At 42.2% G+C, this 20,823-nt stretch overlaps 4 protein-coding genes and 1 non-coding gene across 6 annotated transcripts; 3 read left to right on the top strand and 2 right to left on the bottom strand.

Moving 5' to 3' along the window:
* Positions 1-2,079: 2,079 nt before the first annotated feature.
* spred3 (sprouty related EVH1 domain containing 3) lies at positions 2,080-4,518 on the bottom strand. The gene is made up of 2 exons (XM_026378076.1): positions 4,339-4,518; positions 2,080-3,837 (listed from the first exon to the last, which is right to left on the bottom strand). The coding sequence occupies exons 1-2, from the start codon at positions 4,516-4,518 to the stop codon at positions 2,833-2,835; spliced, it is 1,185 nt and encodes a 394-aa protein (XP_026233861.1). The 3' UTR covers positions 2,080-2,832.
* A 3,969-nt stretch (positions 4,519-8,487) lies between these two features.
* On the top strand, positions 8,488-8,559 carry trnap-agg. The gene has a single exon. It is a non-coding gene; the product is annotated as a tRNA-Pro (tRNA).
* A 474-nt stretch (positions 8,560-9,033) lies between these two features.
* LOC113172321 lies at positions 9,034-13,325 on the top strand. 2 transcript variants are annotated; one of them, XM_026375248.1, is made up of 4 exons: positions 9,034-9,187; positions 10,248-11,059; positions 11,547-12,647; positions 12,827-13,325. In XM_026375248.1, the coding sequence occupies exons 2-4, from the start codon at positions 10,266-10,268 to the stop codon at positions 12,933-12,935; spliced, it is 2,004 nt and encodes a 667-aa protein (XP_026231033.1). In that variant the 5' UTR covers positions 9,034-9,187; positions 10,248-10,265; the 3' UTR covers positions 12,936-13,325. The 2 variants fall into 2 exon arrangements, with proteins under 2 accessions (XP_026231033.1, XP_026231041.1); XM_026375256.1 differs by lacking the exon at positions 9,034-9,187 and adding an exon at positions 9,309-9,389.
* Positions 13,074-16,874, bottom strand: psmd8 (proteasome 26S subunit, non-ATPase 8). The gene is made up of 7 exons (XM_026375269.1): positions 16,746-16,874; positions 16,104-16,176; positions 15,899-16,001; positions 15,638-15,803; positions 15,151-15,251; positions 14,609-14,720; positions 13,074-13,939 (listed from the first exon to the last, which is right to left on the bottom strand). The coding sequence occupies exons 1-7, from the start codon at positions 16,848-16,850 to the stop codon at positions 13,802-13,804; spliced, it is 798 nt and encodes a 265-aa protein (XP_026231054.1). The 5' UTR covers positions 16,851-16,874; the 3' UTR covers positions 13,074-13,801.
* Positions 16,871-19,532, top strand: nup88 (nucleoporin 88). The gene has a single exon (XM_026375236.1). The coding sequence runs from the start codon at positions 16,961-16,963 to the stop codon at positions 19,118-19,120; it is 2,160 nt and encodes a 719-aa protein (XP_026231021.1). The 5' UTR covers positions 16,871-16,960; the 3' UTR covers positions 19,121-19,532.
* The last annotated feature ends 1,291 nt before the right edge of the window (positions 19,533-20,823 follow it).

Raw genomic sequence — 20,823 nt, 5'->3', positions numbered from 1 at the left:
TATCTCAATTACTTTGAAACTAATAAATACGTACATTTGAAAATATGCACATTGGCAGAAACCAATAACCAAAAAAGTAAATAGTACTTAATACAGAGTTACTTGGAAATCATAAGTTATTGATTACTCAAATCAAAAGGCACATTTATTAAGATGTAAGAATGGGGCCTGCAATTGTGATCGCATGACTGTCAGTACTGTACTCGAACACCATTTCTTAACCAGAAGTAGCAAACTGTGCAATGGCTTAACTAGTTCTGTGTATCTGCACCATTGAGTGAACAGTGTATCTGTGTATGTGTGTATGTGCAGGTCTGTGCATTGCAGATTTGTGGGGACTGTGTTTGTGTGGGGGGGGGACACAGTTAATTTAGGATCAGTGAATGGCATTGTAGTGACCGACTGAGGTTATGTTTTCTTTTTCATTTGTGTTTTTTGTTTTTTTTAAGTGGAACCACATTGTTGGCAGGCTAGCCTCGTAGTGAAGACGACTGTCCCCTGACCGAGAGGTCAAGGGTTGTGTTGATCAGTAGTCGTGTCTCCGAATTCCACTGCCTGTTCACTCGCTTAAAGTCACTTTGGATAGAAATTCTTGGCTAAACCTAAGATGTAAATATTCTGCTGAAGCTTCTGAAAAGTTCATTCTGCCATAATTGAAGGTCTTCTAGGTGATCTTGTTGTATAATAACAATCTCACTGATTGATTATACAGATCATACGGTAAGTCATCGTACATTTTAAAGGAGAATGCCTCTGGATGATGATGCTAAGAGTGTTTCACAATTATTTTCCATGTATTTTTCAGCCTTTCCTTAATCTTTCTTGCCTTATATGTTTTACAATTCCAAAAAAATCACAAAAAGCCAGATGCAAGCATGTTGCATTCAGTAGTTGGTCTCCAAGTTAGTCAGGAGAGCAGTACCTACTTTTACAGTTAGTGATATAGCTTAAATTTTCCAGGCACCAAAAACGTGGTCTAATGAATATTGTGGCTGCATTGCATTTGGAAAGAGTCACACTACAGAACTAATGTTCATATCGACATAGTACGATTTCTGAGAAACATTTTGTCAATAAGCTGTGATGGAAATGGTTTTTAATCTACCTTGGCCAGTTGGTCACTGGAAGTAGAAAAAATATCACTAATCTGCAAAATAAAAACGCAAGAAATACAAGATACGCTCACCAGAGGCATTTATAAAAAATGTCTTGGTGTAGTTATCTTAACGTCCAGCTGTAAACTTACAAAAAACTTTCTTCACACACTATTTAGCATTCTCAGTTTCTCAGGTAGAGTTACGACTTGAAGGATTGTCCCTCTGCCACAAGCTCTGACTCTACCTAAGATGCAGAGAACGTCTGAATAGAGCAGCTCTTAAATAGCAGCTTTTTTTGACTTCATACCTAAAGCGACATTCAGCAAACACATGACCAAACAAAGACTTGCCTCCAATCACCTTTTTCAAGTTAACATGCCTCTTTTCTTAACACGGGGTCAGCAGTAAACAGCAAGCGCACATAGTGTTACGCCTGTGAGCTCTGCGCTGCTGCTCCAAGACAAGTTTGTCTTCCTCTTTATCTTTTCTGGCTTGATATCAAACACAATGACACACTACAGTGTTCAGTTCCAACACTTTTCACTTTCTACTGAGTTTTTTGTAACATGACTGGTACAAAAATACTCTTTCAATACATGTTAATTGCACTTCAGTTTTTGGTGGCATCTCATTCAAAGGCCTAGAGACATCTACAGATTTGTAACCGTGGGGTCCAGTTTTGTTTGTCTTTGGGGTTGGGACTGTGCAGTCCTTGTGTACATTAGGTAGAATAGACTTGCTCAGAGGCCTCAGTTGTAAGCACCTTGACTGATTAAACAAAGTACAGTGGTGAGATGTGATGTTTTCTATGATTAATATTAGAAATATGAAAAAATGTGTAAAGTGAGGGTGTAATGTTGAACACACATTCTTGATTTTTTTTTTTTTTTTCAAAAAACAAAAATAACTGTTTGGTTACAAAGGACCATAATGAATCACATTATGATTTTAAGTCTTTGTGGTTGTCATTGCAACTTCCCTTAATAATTGTCCCTTTGCATTTCCACTGTGGTCAATTACTTTAACCAAAAGACAACACTAGTGGTCTCAGATGCTCAGACTCTCTCCAAACGTCTACTCACTTGTCTTTTTCCTTTGTTTACCAGGGTAACAACAGAGTAACATCTGAGGTAAAATTAGAGGTAAAGGGTGACATCTGTTCATCTCACTGATAAACAGACCAACATGAAACAAATAACTTCCCCAACATCTCGTGTTTGTGAATATGTGATCGTGTGTGCCATTAGGGGATCATGTCAATACTTTATGTTTTACATTTAATAAAATATACCAATTGAAATTATAACAATCATATATATAAACATCTTTAGTTTTTTGTGTTTTTCTTTCTAAATAAAAAAACAAAACAAACTGACATTTGAAACAGTGTACACATCATCTGTTGCCTCTGCCATTCTCTTCCTGCGATATAGTCTCTGACCGCTAGCTCTAGATCAGCCAAGCCTCAGTAAATCCACTTTGAAGGCTCCAGATGACTCCCACAGAGCCTGGTCTGAGTGTAGTGCACCTTCAGCAGGCATGGACCAGTAAAGAAGGCCCGAGGTTGAAGAGAAAGAGCGGAATGCAGTGGAAGGTCGTAGGGGCCATTGAGGGCCACGTTAGAGGTCTGGGTGTACTGAGAGCACTGTTCCACCTGCATCCCTACAGATGCTCCACCCATTCACCACCCAAAACCCCCAGGTCTGGAGAACCCCTCCCACCCCCTATCCTGGCCTCATCGGACCGCCTTGTGCTTTCCCCCACAGCAGCCACACCTCTCTCCACACCGCAGGCAGGCGCGTAAAGGCAGGTAGCAGCACATGCAGGGCACAAAGAGCGACAGGGCCAGTAGGGCCAACCAGCGGGCACAGCAAAGGGGGTGCGGGTGGCCCCCCAACGAGTCATCACATGAGCAAGGCTCCCAGAACTCTCCTTCAGAGTCCGACATGCAGTGGTAGAGCAGACTCTCTGCACACCACACACAGGTCCACTGGCGAAGGCAGTGCAGGGCTGGGTCTGGAGCATCCCTGCAGCGGCCCCGCCCGTTCTCTGAAGCACTGAAAACAGAGCGGCAGTACACACAGCGAGATGAGCATGACGATGAAGCCTGAGGACACGGGCTGTCGTCGTCAGGGGAGATGACCCCTGGGTCACCGCTGCTGCTGGCCGCACCTCCTCTCTTACGAGTCCGTGACCGGGGTGTGGCCAGTGAGGTGTGGATGCAGCAGGGAGAGGGCGAGCCTTTGCCTGTCTCTTGGGGTGAACCGGCACCTGAGGACACGCCTGACACAGCATTGGGCATGGACATACAGGTGGGAGACGACGAGGACAAACGCTGGGAAGCTTTGCTTTCCAGGCTCACGGTTACTTCACAGCCTGCCGTCCCCACTCCTGCGAGCTCCTTCTCAAAGCGAACCACACACAGTTCCGACTTGTCCTGCAGACTCCCTCCACCTCCAACAACCACGCCCCCGGTCAGCCCCCCAACCATAGTCCTTGTAGCCCCAGCCCGTCGATAGTCCTCATAACCTCGAGATCCCCACAAATCTTTGCAAGGATCCACACTTCGCAGGTCTCCCTCCTCCAGAAGTGAAATGGTAGGTGAGAGGGGGGACAGAGGAGATGAGGCTGGAGGACCCACAGGGGGAGTAGGTGGAGCAGGAGGTGGTGGCGGGGGCGCTGGAGGATTCAACACAGTCGTCATTTGTGATAGCTGATGTTGTCCCGGCCTGGTGTGGATCTATGCAAAGGGTATAGGATTACAGAGTGAGTCAGGAACATTGTGTTCAGTAACAAAGGATTACACAAGATTTTATATCTGGTGATCAAGAATCTGGGATTTGATTATATTTAATGTAGTGAGATGTTAGCAGGTAGATGTCATTTTGCTTTTGCTTCTTGTACAATAAATAGACGTCTCTGCTGTAGCTGTAGACATAAGGGTGGAGACAGACGGAAAAAACAATCAACATTGCAACTTTTTCATTGCTCTAAAATCTAGTAATGAATATAAAATGTCCCTAGTTTTGCTAGAATCCTGCTTAAAGACCCGAGGCAGTTTCCAGAGCCCGCTTTAAGAACTGTTTTTTCAGCAGTTATCATTAGAGCTTAAAAGTCAGAACATGTACAGAGAAATCAAATGAAAATTAAATTGACATTTGCCTGTGCACTGTCATGTTATCATTTTTCTCATGGTAAAGTACCAGTGATGATCAACGTGGAGCAGAAGAGTCTGTGCTACCTGAGCAGGTGTCTGAGTGGTGACAGCATGGCTGGATCCGAAACTAAATTCATCTGTGCGCACAAAACAGGTAGACGATGACTCGCTCGTCACTATAGTGATGGGTTTGGGAAGCATCTCCTTTCTGCTATTGGATGACGACTCACTTCCTGTATGGGACTGGCAGAGGTTGCATGTCATCCCACAAGTCAAAAACACTAATAGCTGGATTGGAGCCCAGTGGCAGTGACTCCTCAGATACTCACAGCTTGTCCATCATCCTCTGTGTCAGCCTCTTCTGGTGTGGAGGACGAGGGCGAATCCGAGCCTTGATAACATGAAAATAGAGGATTAAAGTTTCTAGATATTGAATGAAGCATCTCCAATCAACCTATGTTCTTACATATGGCTCTTGCATTCCTACCTCTGTCAAGCTTGTCTAAGACAGTCTGCAGCCCTTTCTCAAAGGAGATGGCATCGGCAGGACTCTGGAACGTAAGGCCAAACTTTCGATCCTCTACTCGCCAGTGATGGAAGATGGGGTTCACCTTGTTGTACACTAACCCCCTTTGCACTGCACACTCCAACACCGGCTGAAGACACAAAAAGCCATGAATTAGTTCACCAACCAAGATATAGGTCTTCCTGAAACCATACCCCCACATGAGATGAATCAACAGTTTAGGTGGTGTTGAGGAGCAACGTGATACCAAAGACTGCCATAACACACACGCACACACTCACTGCTCGATCTCGTAGCCGTTCTCCACGTATGATGTACTCTCTCCGACCCCTGCCGTCATGACTGCGTCCCTTGCATATGACCACATGACTGAGGCCCCCACCTCCAAGGGGCACCCAACCGCCGCTGGAGTCATCACGTGTCATCACCACTGCCCGAACACGCACACTGTCGGGGAAATAAGAACAACGCAGTGATAAACAGACGGACACAGGAATGAACTTGACACACACATTCATTCACAAAAAGAGGCCTAGATCTGCTTCTGTGATATCACAATCCAGGGCAAACCTCACACAGCCAGTGGTGCTGAGGCAGCTGTTCACAGCCGTCTCATCCATAGCGTGGGTGACAGTCCCGAAACGTCCCAGAGGAATGATCAATTAACCACACATAGATTATCAATGTCGACTCATCCCAAATATCTCTAGCCTCACCTCTATCTTTGAAAACATTTCCAACGAGACACAAATCTCACTTTTGAGGCTTCTTCTCTTCGTTGAGTTGCGCCCAGCAGCGGCCTCGTCAGTGCCCCCTGAGGCCGGACGCCTGCTCGTACGTGACGCTTGGAGAGACCCGTATTTGTAGCGGGTGTTTCTCAAGAAGCAGCAATAAGCTCATTCCACACACAAAACACAAAGTTTGTCAAGTCACTCAACGACGACATTCATGCTGTATGAAATCAGACTGTGTGCATTAAATCTAAATCCGGTTCATGGCTCCACACCTGTTGATGAACTGCGCACAGCCGCTACCTGGTGCTTCACCTGTGAAAGATGTGGCGCTAGGTTTTAGAAAATGGGATGAAGCTCAGCAGAAATGGCCTGTGTGAGCAGCTGTGGTGCTGCAACACGATCGGTCAAAAGCCCGATCACACAGTGCGTTTGGCGTTTGGAAACCTTTGAATGCCGAGATGTGGCGCGTAGGACTGACTGTAGGCCACATGCGCTGGAAATAAAGGGACTGTGGAGCAAATTGACAGAGAGAAAGCCGGCGTTGAGGAGGAGAGAAGCTGCCAAATGGGAGGAGGGAGGGAGAATGAGTGTTTCCCAGATAGATGTATCAATGAACGCACCCATTCGCCATCAGAGGCCCCGGCATTCTTGCAAAAATAAGCTCTGCCTTCGCCAGGCGACTGAATAATTCAGCACCGCAGTCCGACATGTGCGTGAAACGCATGCACAGCCGCGTCTTTTTGTTGTTTTCAAATCACACTGAATTTTAATTGTTGCAATTATTTTCCCAGACGGTCCTTCTCTCCATTCCGCCCCTGCTGCACGCACTCATTAACACACCCCGATATTATGTTCTATTTTTTTATGAATGGGAAAAGAGCAGGTCTGGATTCGACATCGCGCCGTGCCGCCGCTTTTCCACATATGTATAAAATGCATTAGGCCAATACGATGCAATCGCGTGTGAAAAGGGGGAAGGAAAAAAGGAACGAGTGGGTGAGAGGATGGAGAGGAAACGAGAGATGGGGGGAGGGGGTCGATTAGAAAAGGGAAGGAGGAGAGGAGGGGTGAGGATGAGGGAGAGCGAAAGAGAGAGAGAGAGAGAGAAAAATCACATTTCATTCATAAAGTTTGGCTTTAAAAATCATAATGAAACCCCGAGACACGTTGATAAAAATCACAACGCCTCCATCCCTCCCTCGTTTTACTGTAGCCATGTCTTGAATGACGCGATGCTGTCCCCAAACTCGCCATATTTCGCCTTTTTCCCCCCCATACATTTTACACATTGACTGATTTCGTGACTGTTTTTACCAATCGCTAACCACGCATTTAGTTTGGAGCTGCTCCACAGCTTGTCTTATGTGTTTAATGCGTTTTCATTATTAGTATTTTTGCTCATTTTTGTGCGTGTGGATTGTGTGCCAGTCGTCTAAAAGCACAGGTCCACATGTAGGTGGCTTAACATTTATTATATTTGGCATGGATATATCGGAAATGGGGTGTATGCTGTTGATTCAAGACTACGTAATGGTGTTTTTATTCTCGGCAGCCTGCTAAACTGTACAACACCGATTGCGATAACAGTGCATGATGCTGGGTTGGTGTAACATTGATGGCGGTGGCGTTATTTCTATCCGTCTTGGCGGATGGTTGAATGTATATGTGCAATATTGAAAATGAAAATGTAAGGACTTACTCGCCCTCCATGGCTCGGTGTTGCCCGCCGCTTGCAGCAGCCCACCCCAGGGTCTCCTCTCTCTCTTTTTATCCTCCTTTCAGGAAACACTCACAGACACACTCACATTCTCTCTCTATCTGCTCTCATTTTCCTAATCTTTCTCTCTTTTCCTCTCTCTCTTGCACTCGCTCTCCCTCTCCACCTTGATGTCGTTTCGGTGTATCAGGATAGGCTTGAGGTTGCAGCAGCCATTTTCCGCTGGCAGCATCCTCCCTCTCTTTCCCTCCCTCCATCCCTCCCTCTCTCTCTCTCTCTCTCTCTCTCGCTCCAAATCACTCCCTCGATTATTCCGTCTCACTCTACCTGTCCTGTGCCAACACATCCGCACTAATCATTGACAGCATCGTGGCTTTAAGTCGGCTATAAGGTTTGCCAGTGGAGCCATGGGATTTTACATGATGGAAACTGAACATGGAGTTACTGATACATTGTGACGTGGGTGGTAAATGAAAATGTGAGTAAATCATCAATGACCTCCGGTTCATCCTCTGAATATGATGGAACAAGCTACTTCTACAGCGCAAACGTAAAATATAGGTACAAATAAATCCAATTTATTTTTACATCTTCGCAAAAAAAGCGTGGCTCATTGGTTTATTAACTTTATTCAACTTATAGCTGAGTGTATGCTTGTTGTTTCCTATGATACAGGACAGAAAACAATGTGCTCTGTAGAAACACTGATGGTGGACTAAGGATTTCAGCACCGTGGACAGCACCACCCCTCTAATTCAAGACCACCAGCCAACACCAATAACAGTGAATGTTTTTAAAGCATGCTCGAGTTTAAAACATTTTATTTTGGTCTTAAATCACATTACCTGGTATAATAATTATCATATTTCTATGATAATATGTATAAATATTAGCTGTTGCACCAGTTTACGCCCCTTTTAATCCATAAATAGGCCTATATGAAACTGACTGTATTATTATGAATTGCCATGGCGAATACAAGGTTGTATTTTAGATACAGTGTTATGCAATAAAACTACAAACGCTGTCCTTACCCTGCATTTAAAAAATACAACCAGCCCATGTTTTAGCTCTGCAGGAATAAGCCTAAGCTTATCTAGCGGTAATAGATGCTAATAAATAAAAATATATCATTGCATATGAAAGCAGCATGCCAGCAAAAACATAAGATTCATCTTCAACACATCTGTAACTTCAGAAATCAGTGCAGACGATGCTTGCTGTCGTTGATGGTAGCGGTGATGCCGTGTGGATGTGGCTCGTTGGTCTAGGGGTATGATTCTCGCTTAGGGTGCGAGAGGTCCCGGGTTCAAATCCCGGACGAGCCCAACCTTTACTTTCATCTTTAAATGAAAGATGTTGCTTTACAATGACTGGTGCTGCTGCTTGTACAAAATGTTCTCTTACTATGAATCTGAATGTAGAACCTATCATGTCACTAATGTTTACAATTTTCCCCCTGACATTGAACCAACACTAAATAAACAGTAGCTACTGTACATACCAGGAAATGTCCACATCCACGTCCAGGTACTGTTCTGTGGCTGTCTGCACTGATGGACCTGAAAGGTCATTAAAATGTAATTTAGGTGTATTGCTGTAAAACAGCCATGCAGGTGTGATTCCATTACACAGGTGACTATCATAGTAATGATAATAATAATAAATAATAATATTTACTGGCCTATAACCGGTACACAATCTGAAAACACTTATACTTCATCACCAAGGACAGCACCTTAATAACTATTATACATAAATATTGTTTTAAGAGATCTGTGTTTAGCTTATTGCACTTATAATGTAACTTTAGTAGCTTAAGTAATTTTAAGCTAATATTACTGATGTAAGATTTACAAAGCATTTCTCGACCGTTAACGTTTTTACTTAACATTAGTTTCTGTTTGTCTGTCATTCTGATCATCGTCCCTACAGATCGCCTGGCCTACAGAAGAGGTTAGTTTGCTAAAATAACTTGATTTAATTAACGTTAGCTAAAAATATCTCCTCACCATTTGTCAAGTTAGTTCAATAATATTAGCCCAGGAGTGCTAACTGTCGCTAGCTAACGTTAGCGAACCTACCTTACCTTACCTGGTTAGCTTCTTTTAACTGTTATGTTAGCCAACATTACTTAATCAAGAGATCGACTTACCTGGTTCGTATATTTTAGCTATCCGATATCTAACTAGTTTTGGTAACTAATGGTAGTTTTTTTAAAATAATAAAGTAAATCATTTTAATTATTACGTTTATTTTAAGTTTAACGTCGGTGTGGAGACGCTAAGTAGCTTAGCTAGGTTAAGTTAGCTCAAGCACTGTTCAAGGTAGCTAGTTAATACTTCCTTTACTCCACTACAGTTATTTGACACCTTTACAATTTTATATTTTTGTAGACGAAACATATGATTTGATGTAAATTAAACTGGATAAACTGTAGATCTATATTACTGGTCAGTCGATTAAGTTAAGATTATTTTATTCAGATATTCTGATCTATTAAGTCTATTATTTATAGAAAACCATAACCTAGTTAAAAATGTCATATTTTCATCTTATAAAGTATCATAAGCTGCTGTTTGTTTTAATATTTATTAACATCAATCATTAATAATAATTTTATTACATCCCTAAAGTGATTTATCTCTTTCCAAACTCTAAACGCAGCTTTCTTTACCAACATACAGCCGAGCAAGCACATTTCTTTTTAGATATGTAGCTGAATACAGAACATGTACAGGAAATCTGTGTTTGTTTGTTTTTACCATACACCATACCATAATGGAGAAAACAGTTTATTACTTTTAAAGATGTTCTGAATCTAGTTCGGGTCAAATAATACTTCAAATAATCTAATTGGATACTTGTTTACTAATGCTTTTGTATCACTATGGTCAGGTTTGGCTTCACTGACCAAGGTTGTTTGGATCAGTTCATTAATGCTTTAGGTCTTTTCATAGAATTTGTTGACTCTTGTTGAATCTTGAAGATTAATAAGATCAAATTTATTTTGCAGGTTAGATGAATAGGTAGGATGGGTGGTCTGCACTCAAAAAAGGTGAAACAAAAGCAAAAGCTTCCTATTAATAAGGACACAAGAAATGCAAAGAACACAAAAGAAGCAGTGGCTAACTATGGCAAAGCAAATGATTTAACTGGAATTCCCAGTAACGCTGAAGGCACTAGTGAACAACTAGCCCCTACTCAACTTATAAATGATCAGGTAGAACCCAGCAATGGTAATGAAGCAGTGCTCATAAGGAGGCATCAAGTCTCTGCTGTTGATGGCCAAGAACAACTGACTGACAATGCTGGGGACATTTCACAGTATGCTGACCCAGTAAAACTGGTCCCTTATCCTCCCTTCACTGTTAGAGTGACTAAATCACACAGAGGTGCTGTAAAACCTAAGGATGAAGAGACCAGTACTCCAACTCCATTGCTCCAACAGGCTACAACTGCAAGACCAACCACTGGGCACACAGATGTGAACATAACTGCAGGAAAATATGACGTTATGTCAGACATCTTACATCAACTCATATCTGAACAAATAAAACTGATGCCTACAGCACAAGTGCCACAAAATACAAATCCTACAGCACCAGTACAGCAACAGACAGACAGACAGGTGATATATTGCTATACCCAGCCTGAGGAAGGAAAAAACTTCCCACCATCACAGCAGAGGCCTGCAGCTAAGGAGACCACAGAAGTACAGACAGTTAGAGAGGTTGCAGACACCGTCCATAGCTGTAAAGTATTTACCTCGGTCCAACTGCCAGCACAGATGTTCTGTAAAGATGCCTCACCTCAGGAAGAATGCAAGTAAGTTGAGTTCTTGTGTGGATACATATATTATATTTTGTGAGCACTGCACACAACAATGTTAAATTTATTTTAAAAATGTTTCTCTTCTCCTGCTTTAAATCCTTTTGACTAAGTTTTGAAGAAGTTAAACATGCTGAAGCATATTGTTGATTCTTATTAGAAAAAATAACAGTTGTCCCCTTTTGGATGCCTTACATGTAGTGGCCATGAATCAAGTGACAAGGACATGAAGATTTCATCATTACTAAATTCCTGGTTATCAACAGCAGCACAAATTATTAATATGAAAAGACTAGCCTTTTAAAATGAGGGATTACTAGTATACTGTAGTGATAGTATACTATGCTGTAGTACTATCCAAATATTAGTTTAACCAATTTTGTATAGAATCAGTCACCCTTTATTCATGTATATTCATATGCACATTAAGTCTCTATATAATTAATAATAAGTAATTTGAACTTGTATCTGACTACTTCACCAGCTTTGGCAGTAAAGGGCAACAAGAGGTGATCCCTGCATGTCGTATATGGAGAGAGTCCACCAGACCTGCTGAAAACCTACACACCGAAGAAGCTGGGAAACAGGCAAAGGAAAATCTCAACAAATTTCAGAATCAAAGCTCCAGTTGTGGTGCCTCCAACGTGAACAAAGCAAGCACTGACTTTATCAGCCATGCAACAGACAAGGCTCAGCAAAGCAAACCCACAAACACGTCAACAACACCTTTTGCTCAAGTACCTGCCACCAAGCCTACAAGACCAGAAGGCCGGTCAACTCAAATGGCAACTCAACCTACAGCTCAGGTCAGCAATAATGAAAATGAACAAAAACAGTGTCTGAACCACCACAGTGCGACCAATGTGATACCAGTGGACTATCATTATTGCTCCATCCCCAAATCAGAGAGAAACCGTGCTAATGCTGCCAGACTGAGGCTGAGGAAGAAACTAGCTAAAAAATTAAAGGCTCAGCGAAAACATGGCCGTACAAGCACCCAGCAAGGAGTGGAAGTTCCCGTGACTACTGTTGCAGAGCATTCACAGCAAGGTTGCACTGCCATGGAAGAAAACCTGGGGAAAAAACATGCTGGGCCACAGCTAATGCCTGAAACTAACAAATCTGATTATAGAAACACTTTGTCTTGCATACAAACAGTCAACATGAAAGTAGAAGCAGCACATGTCCCCATAGTGGAAGAGAAGCCTATAGCTGCCCCGAATAATGCTGGCACTCACAATCTAGTAACTACTGCTACAGATACAAATGTCAAGCTAAGACGGCAGTGTGAACCTAAAGTCTCCCTCCCGGAAGATACTGCTGTCAGGCCAAAGAAAAACTGCACACCCAAAGACTTTGATCAGGACCAACCTAAGAATACAGTAAATGTTACTATGAAAGAAGAGATTAACAGGAAAAATGGTCAAATTGAAAAACAGGAGCAAGCCAGCACTCCAGTGACTCCTGAACACAAAGTCTGTGCCAAGGGTCGCTGGCACCAGTTTACAGTGAATCAGTCCTGTTCCCACAAGGCACATTGTAAACATAACCCTGGAAAGGATTTACCACCAAATGTCAAAAAATGGTGAGCTACACATTAAAACTTCTGTTTTACTGTTCTAGGCAATTACTACAGTGTAGTATAAAATGTCTAGTCTGAAAATAAGAGCAAACATTTTTGCACTTCCTTGTGTGTGCTTTCATTCTGTTTTATTACGTTCGTCAGTTATCAGTAAATTGGATCTCTGCCCATCACCTCCACAGGTATGAAGAATCCCCAGAGTATGAACCTCCTTGGGTCACCACTGCAAGACTTGCAGCTTGCCTAGCACTGAGACAGATGCAGAATGACGATGAAGGTGATCAAGAATGACACAACACATCGAAAATATTTCTATTAATGACTTGTCTTATTCTAAAATGTGTGAGTGGATGTAAATGGCTTGCTTCCTTAGAATGTTCCTCTGAAGGGTTAGCATAAAAAAACTGAAACACAGTCATTCAGAAAATGTATTCTCCGAATCATTTATTGCAGACAAAGATTTGCATTGTAAGATCAACTGGATTACAAACCATCTAGGGAGGAAGAGGCAGTACAATTTAGAAAACACTCAAACTTCAATGGCAATTCTGTCAGTTGCTAGGATACAAGGCAAGGGCAATACAGTTCTGTGAGTGCTACTTAGGAGAAAATTAACTTTGTATACAAAAAGAGTTTACTTGAATTTGGGGGGAAATAAGTTGAGTTGTGATCCCAGTTCTGTGTGACACTGAAAAACAAAGTCACAGGTTGATATTGATGAACTTATTTATAGTTATAAGAGTTGAAGACCAAGGGTATGAAATGTAGTAGTTTTACTTTTAAGTTGTTTTTGGTCACCAGTTAGAAATGCTAAATAAAAAGAAAAATGTTTATGTTGAACAAATGGCATCTCAGAAAACTGTAATATTTAAACCCTCGAATGTCTCGAATAAATGTATACATGTAGCAGCTGTTATACATTTAGTTTTGTTCCCCATCTTTTAAAATATCAGCAAACTGCTAAACAGGAAGACCTGTAGATAGGTACAAATACAGGAAAATTATATGCTGATTGATTTTTTTAAGCATGGACAACAAATTAACCACTCTCAGTGGAAACTGCATTTGTGCTGACTAGATGTATACTGGATCAGCGGCATGTCTGTGTGTGTCTTTGAGTGCGTCTGTACATGGTTGAATGTGCTCCTGGGGGCGGATTACACAATCATTTCCAGCTGTCGTGCATATTCGATGACCTGTTGTGCCAGCTCTGTAGAGGGGATGGTCACCTCTTCTGTTCGCTGCTGCTGACTGGTGAAAGAGTAATAGCCATCTGGGCTCAAACTCCATCCTCTCTAAAATGAAAAAAACATTCCACTTTGGTCCCTAGGTAGTTTTATTCATTGAAGGTTCTGAGAAGAAATTACTTTTTGCTTTTTGCAATTAAAATCACAAAAACAACTAAATTCAGTTCAATTCCATTTTAAAAAAAAAAGTAGTCTGTCATTCCGGCCAATGTCTGACCTTTTTAACTTGATCTAAATTTTTTGACTTGATTCCATACTACATCTGCACCAAGAAATAGATGTGTCCTACATCGAGCTTGGCCTTGTTATAAAACACCAAAAGGCTTTTTCTATTAAACTATAAATGAAAACGTAAATTGAAAATGTATTTTCAGGTTCTGCCAGTACAAGGTATTGTACATGCATATTACCATCACACAAATGGTTCCTTAATAAGACCAATTGTTTAGAAAAATGTCTAATCATAGCACCTACAAAATAAAATGTTGCTATTATGAACCCAATAGTTCACATGAAACTATTTTGTTATGTTACAGGTGCCAGCACTGCAGATAAATAAAGCCCCAATAAGTCGGCTACTTACTACTGATAATAAGAACAGACACTTTATTTTCACTCCCATTGTGTTTGAATTAAACTTTAAACAAATTTCAGCTCTTTTAATCTGTGGATGCTACTTCAATCAAAAGTTAAATTCCCAAATGCAAATATACATACCTTCTTGGCATACTCTGTCATCTTTTTTGGGGTACTGAAGAAAAGCACACGGGTGGCTTCACTGAACTGGATCTGCTCATATGCTTTCTCTATGCAACCTGCAATCTCGTCACTGTAAATGAAAAGGTCCATTTTAGTTCAAGTTATCTTTACAACATATTTTCATCTAGTCGCTTAACCTCCTGATGATTACAGCACAATCCACATTAAATATCAGAAAATAAACAATCAACAATGGTCCTTCCTGTTGAATGCAGGTAGAGTCATTTCCTTTGCAGTGTCTAGCATTTTTTTATATTAAGAGACTTACCTAGTTACCACAGGAAAGAAGGATGGAGGGTGCGTTTAAATTGTCAGGCATCATACTTTTACACAAAGTTTAGAGTTGACTATGCCAAATCAGCCATACTACATTAGCATTTCCATGGTCTTAGTATAACTTTTACAGAGAAAGCAAACAACTGCATTGCTTGTACATGACATACTGTAGAAAGGACTGTATCAATGTACTGAATAGGCATAGTTATAATACTGATCCTTACCGAATTGTGTCAAGCAGAATATCTATAAAAAAGGTGTAGCTCTCTGCAGGGATGTTGCCTTTGGCAAGAAATACCTTGTTGTAGCTTCCCTCCATCAAGTACTGAAAAGGTAAAGAGAAGACATAAGCATTAAGGTAGCCATGTGTGTTATTGTTAACACTGCCAAGATTGAGCATAACAGAATTTCACAGAGCCCTGTGTTTATGTAGGGTAAACTGCTAAGAATTTGTGCCAACCAATTAGTCCTAGACCTTTACCGTAATTTAATAATTTTGTGAGTACACCTCACATACAGTACATTGCTGTAATCAGAATAAAGCTGCATTAAATCGTAATTTTAGGATCCAAATTAAGGATTTTTGGGAAGATCTTTAGGTACAAATTACTAATGAGACAATATGAATATTTTACTCTTGACTTCCAGCCACTGTGGAATAGCAATACAATATCAAACCCTGCGAGTACGCTTTTTCTACAGGATATGTACCTGCTCTAATGACACTGGGTGTCTGATGTATACGTTGGTTTGAATATCTCGTGCACTCAGTCTCTCAAGTTCTGTGTGAAACTCAGACACACGGTTTTGAGATAGCAGGAAGAGCAGGTTCAGTCCAAGCAACTGGTGCATGTAGGCCGCTTCAGGAAGTTCATCCCTTAATGACAAAGGTAAAGAAAGAGCAATGTTAGAAAAAGCAAGTACTGTGTAACAAAATCCTACTACACATGAAGAAAGGAGAGGTGACAATACTTGTAATCAAAGTAGTAACATTTCAGCTGGGCCATGTATCTCTCAAAGGATGGGATGTCCTTTTTGAGGATACTCCACAAGGCTCCAATTTCAAGGACATCACCTGAAACACAGACAACATCTGTCTCAGTTAAATGTTAAATTCTTTAGAAATATTTTAAAACTTTTGTCAAAGATAATGACAAAGAAGCTGTCCTGTACTCACGGGCTAAAATAAGCTGCTGCTTGGTGAGTGCGGAGCCACCGGTGGGTAAAAAGTTCAGCTCCAATAATGAAATCTGTAAAGCCAAGTTTATTGTCATTTTCAACATAATATCACATTCAGACTCGTCCTGGTTATTTACCATAATCTACAATGGCTCGTATCGCTCATAACATTGAAACGATCGTCCATTTATAGAAATAACTGATTTTCAAAGAGTAGTAACTTTGTCAATAATCTTTGTTAGATTAACATCACAGACAGAAGAGGCACTCGTCTCAATAAACTTCATGTCAACTGTTTATTTTCTGTGAAACTATATGTACTGTGGAGCTACCGTTTCGTTAGCATTGACAGCAGCGACATGTTTTGACTATATAATTTTTAAGATTCCGATTAAGGTATCAGTCAAACAGTAACTTGTAGTTGGCAAATCGCTGTTATAGTCGAGAAAATAATTTGACTTTAATTTGAGTCCAAGGTTCATCTATTCGAAAACTCTACACAATGTTAGCGTTGCTAGCATAAATTAGCAAAACTGCCTACACATGCTAACAGTGCTAACGTCTGTAAGCAATATTGCTGTTTTGACTGGAGAAAAATCTAAAACCAACGATTCTATTTGAGTCAATCGGGCGACTCTACCTTAAGTTTGCTCAGAAGGTCTCCACATTTATTTAGATTTGGGTTTTTCTTGTTCCACTCTGCTTTCAGCGTCTCGTACAACCCAGCAGTCTCTTTCAACGCCATAGTGATTCTGCAAAATATACGACACCGGCCGTCGTAATACGTTAAATGACTGTCGTAAAACACTTTGGTTGCCATGGACGGTTTCCCTCTGACACAGATGGTGGATCAAGATGGCGGCATTCGGCGCAGAACGGTGGCTTAATGACTTACCAAACCATACTATTTTCAAAAGAATACGAGAGACCCTGGATTCAGCATCTAACAGAAATGAAAGAGAGGTCGCTAAAAACCTGATTTTCTGTTTGGGTGGGGACTTTTTTGTGTGGGACGACACAGACCGCGTGTTTTACACGACCAACTTGCGCCAGCTAAACTCGGATGAGAGTCGCAGTAGCGGGAAGTATCAGACGTTGCTGTGCATCAACCCTCCTCTGTTCGAAGTGTGCCAGGTGTTGGTGAGTCCGACCCACCACCACATCGCACTCATCGGGCAGCGAGGCGTCTCAGTGCTGGAGCTTCCTCAGCGGTGGGGCAAGAGGTCCGAGTTCGAGGGCGGACGGAGCGAAATCAACTGCAAGACCATCCCGGTGGCGGAGCGCTTCTTCACCAGCTCACCGTCGGTGAATCTACGGCAGGCGGCTTGGTACCCCAGCGAGACGGACGAGCCCCACCTGGTGCTGCTCACATCGGACAATACAATCCGGTTTTACAGCTTGAAGTCGCCACAGGCCCCGGCCACAGCCTTGCCACTGTCGCAGTTGGAAGATGACAGCAGCGTCCACCCCCCGGCCCGTTCCTACGCGGCGTCTCTGGGGGAGATAGCAGTGGCGTTTGACTTCGGGTCGATCACGTCCCCCCCTCGGCAGCTGGCAGCACAGTGCTCCAAAGAACAGCAGGTCTACCCTCTGTACATCCTCTTCGAAAATGGAGAGACCTACGTGAGCTACACGACCCAGACAAACGGGGTGAGTCTGACTAAACCTGCCGGACCCCTCCCTATGTACCCTGCAGCAGAGGATAACTACGGGTATGATGCTTGTGCCATTCTCTGTCTGCCGTGTGTGCCCAATATTCTGGTCATCGCCACAGAAACAGGCACCCTCTACCACTGTGTGGTACTGGAGTCTGAAGAAGAGGAAGAGACCAGGGCGGTGGAAAAGTGGATCCGAGGCACAGAGTCAGTTCCAGCTCTCTATGTATTTGAGTGTGTTGAGCTAGAGCTTACTCTCAAAGTAGCTGCAGGAGAAGATGAGGAGCCTCAAGAGTTTGATTTCACATGCCCCATCAGACTGCACAGAGACCCCCTGTGCCAGCAAAGGTATCATTGCACCCACGAAGCAGGAGTTCATAGTGTGGGGTTAATCTGGGTCAACAAGCTGCAAAAGTTCCTCCAGTCAGGTGAGGAAGATAAGGACGGTCTCCAGGAGCTAGCTGCTGAGAAGCGCTGTATCGTAGAGCACATTCTTTGCACCAGGCCACTCCTAACCAGTCAGTCAGCTCCAGTTCGTGGCTTTTTGATTGTGTCTGATCTTTCCTTGGGTGCCACCATGATCTGCATCACCAATACCTATGAGTGCATCCTGTTGCCCCTGCTCAGCTCCATACGTCCTCCATCCCCTCCACTTCTCTGTTCTCACCCGGGTCCAGGCTCTGGTAGCTCCCCTCTGCGTGGGCTAGCCAACGACTCCTTTGAGCAGCATATCCGCAACATCCTGGCACGTAGCTCGACCAATCCACTTGTACTTAAGGCAGGGGACAAGGACACGTCACCACCCCCTCCAGAGTGTCTCCAGCTCCTCAGCAGAGCAACACAGGTCTTCCGTGAGGAGTACATTCTGAAGCAGGATATGGCCCGTGAAGAGATGCAGAGAAGGGTGAAACTCCTGACAGGCCAGAAGAATAAGCAGCTGGACGAGATGGCTCTGTGCAGGGAGGAGAGGAAGAGTCTGAGAGAAGCAGCAGAGAGGTTAGCTGATAAGTATGAAGATGCAAAGTATCGCCAGGAAACTATTATGAACAGAGTTAAGAAAGTGCTGGGCAGCCTGCAAAGCCAACTGCCCATACTGTCTAACAGTGAAAAGGATATGAAGAAGGAGCTGCAGACCATCAGTGACCAGCTGAAGCACCTGGACAACTGCATCAAACAGGTGAACATGAAAATGGAGTACCAGAAGAAACAAGTGGACAAGGATCTTCCTACAGCAAGGACAACAGTCTCACTCAATGCCCACCAGAAGAAGGTTGTGCAGGATGTCCTTAGAGAGCAGGGACAGCAAATTGGTGACATGATGAAGCAGATCAAAGACATCAAAAACTATTTCAGTTTCTAAGTACTGCTGAAATTACAAAATAAAACTGTACCAACAATATTTCAAATGCTCTTTTGAATACAGTTGTTAAAGCTGCATTTTGTAACTTTTGATTGGAGCTGAGATGAGAACTTTAGTTCAAGTGATTGTGCCATTTGGAGAAACATTTGAACTGAGATATTTTATATACACTGATATAAGTCTACGTTTGATACTGACTGTTGTTTGTCGCTTAGGGCTTGACTTTGTTTCTTAACCATCATATTTTTTTCATCAGTTTTTCTACACGTTAAGGTTTGACTTTGTCTCTTAGCCAGAGAAGAATATGATGTGTATGGGATGGAAATGCAGAAAATGTTTTGAGCTAGACTAAGAAACTATTTTCAATATGTGTTGTCAATATTTGGATGGAAAATAAACTTTAAAATTCTCAGACTTTACTTTTTTACCAGTTACATCAGCCAGTTATTGTTTCACAGGGTCTTTAAAAAGAGAAATTACTACTGAATTAAAAACATTAAAGAGTTAAAAAGCACACACAACATATATACTGAAAATACTAAACAGGTTCAAGTACAAGCTATGTATATTATAAATTAATTAGCTAGAGTTAGAGTTTCAAATGAGCAGGTAATAGTTTTGAATAAACAGAAATGCTGGTTTATTTTGGTTTGAATAAGGACATCAGATTTAGACTCAATTCAGTTACTGGCCACTTCATTAGGTACAGAATTACACTCTAATGTAGCTGCCATGAATTCTACTTTTACAAGGTTATCATCTCTGTTTTAGTTCAACTGTCAGAAAGATGAAACTTCTACTATATGTCTACAAAATGTCTTTGAATGCACAGCTGCATGTCTCCACTCCTGTACAGTTGGACCCTGTGCTATACAGCTTGCCAGGAGTCCAGCAGCCACCAGATGTCACCCCTCTCCAGAGCTGACCTCAGTTTTTATTCCAGTCCAGGTTGCTGTGAGGAATTCCCCATGTAAACAGTGAGTGACGTAGACGGAGACCCCGGTTTTGTTGAGTAAGCTTCATTGTTGGGGATGTCTGATGGTGGTGGGGGTCCTCCACACCAGCGTGAGCCTGTCTGAACTTTCCCTTCACTTTGGTGGCAGCACTCTGTTGATTTGGGCAACAAATGTTTGAGATTGATTATGACGCAGCCTAATTATGTAACAGGAGGGCATTGTTCAAACTGCAATAAGGACCTTTATTCTACTAAAATGACATCGCAAGCAGTGATGTGAAAGTATACAAAAAAGTGTATTACTAGTCAAAAAAGAATGTTTCCATGAGAACATTCTCAGCTGTTCTTATTTGTCTTATTCAAATACTACCTCCATGTTTTATTCCTTCTTTCACACACACACACACACACACACATAACTACACAGAAGAGGGTGTGGTATGCCGAAGGTCCAGCACAGATCGAGCACTCCAAATAGGGGGATGTTGCTAAAGTCTTTCATAAAGGTACAGTGTCTACATCCTGTGCATGAGCCTGGGGAAACTTAGTGGACCCTAGGAAAGAAGATATTAATAACTCCAGGGCCAGCCCACCGCATTCTTCACATGTGAGTCACTGTAAGCCAGAGAGCAGCAAGGAAAGGGCTGGATTGCCTCTGTTTCTCATTTCTGTCTCTTTCCTTGGAGGAGTGGAACAGGGAGGCAGGGACGCAACCACTTCTGCATGTCTTGAAAGCCTCAGCTGAAAC

The sequence above is a fragment of the Anabas testudineus genome, chromosome 13 (assembly GCF_900324465.2).
Source record: "Anabas testudineus chromosome 13, fAnaTes1.2, whole genome shotgun sequence".
Taxonomy (NCBI): Eukaryota; Metazoa; Chordata; class Actinopteri; order Anabantiformes; family Anabantidae; genus Anabas; species Anabas testudineus.
Note: the sequence above shows the minus strand (reverse complement) of the source record. Positions and strands in the feature narration are given on the sequence as shown.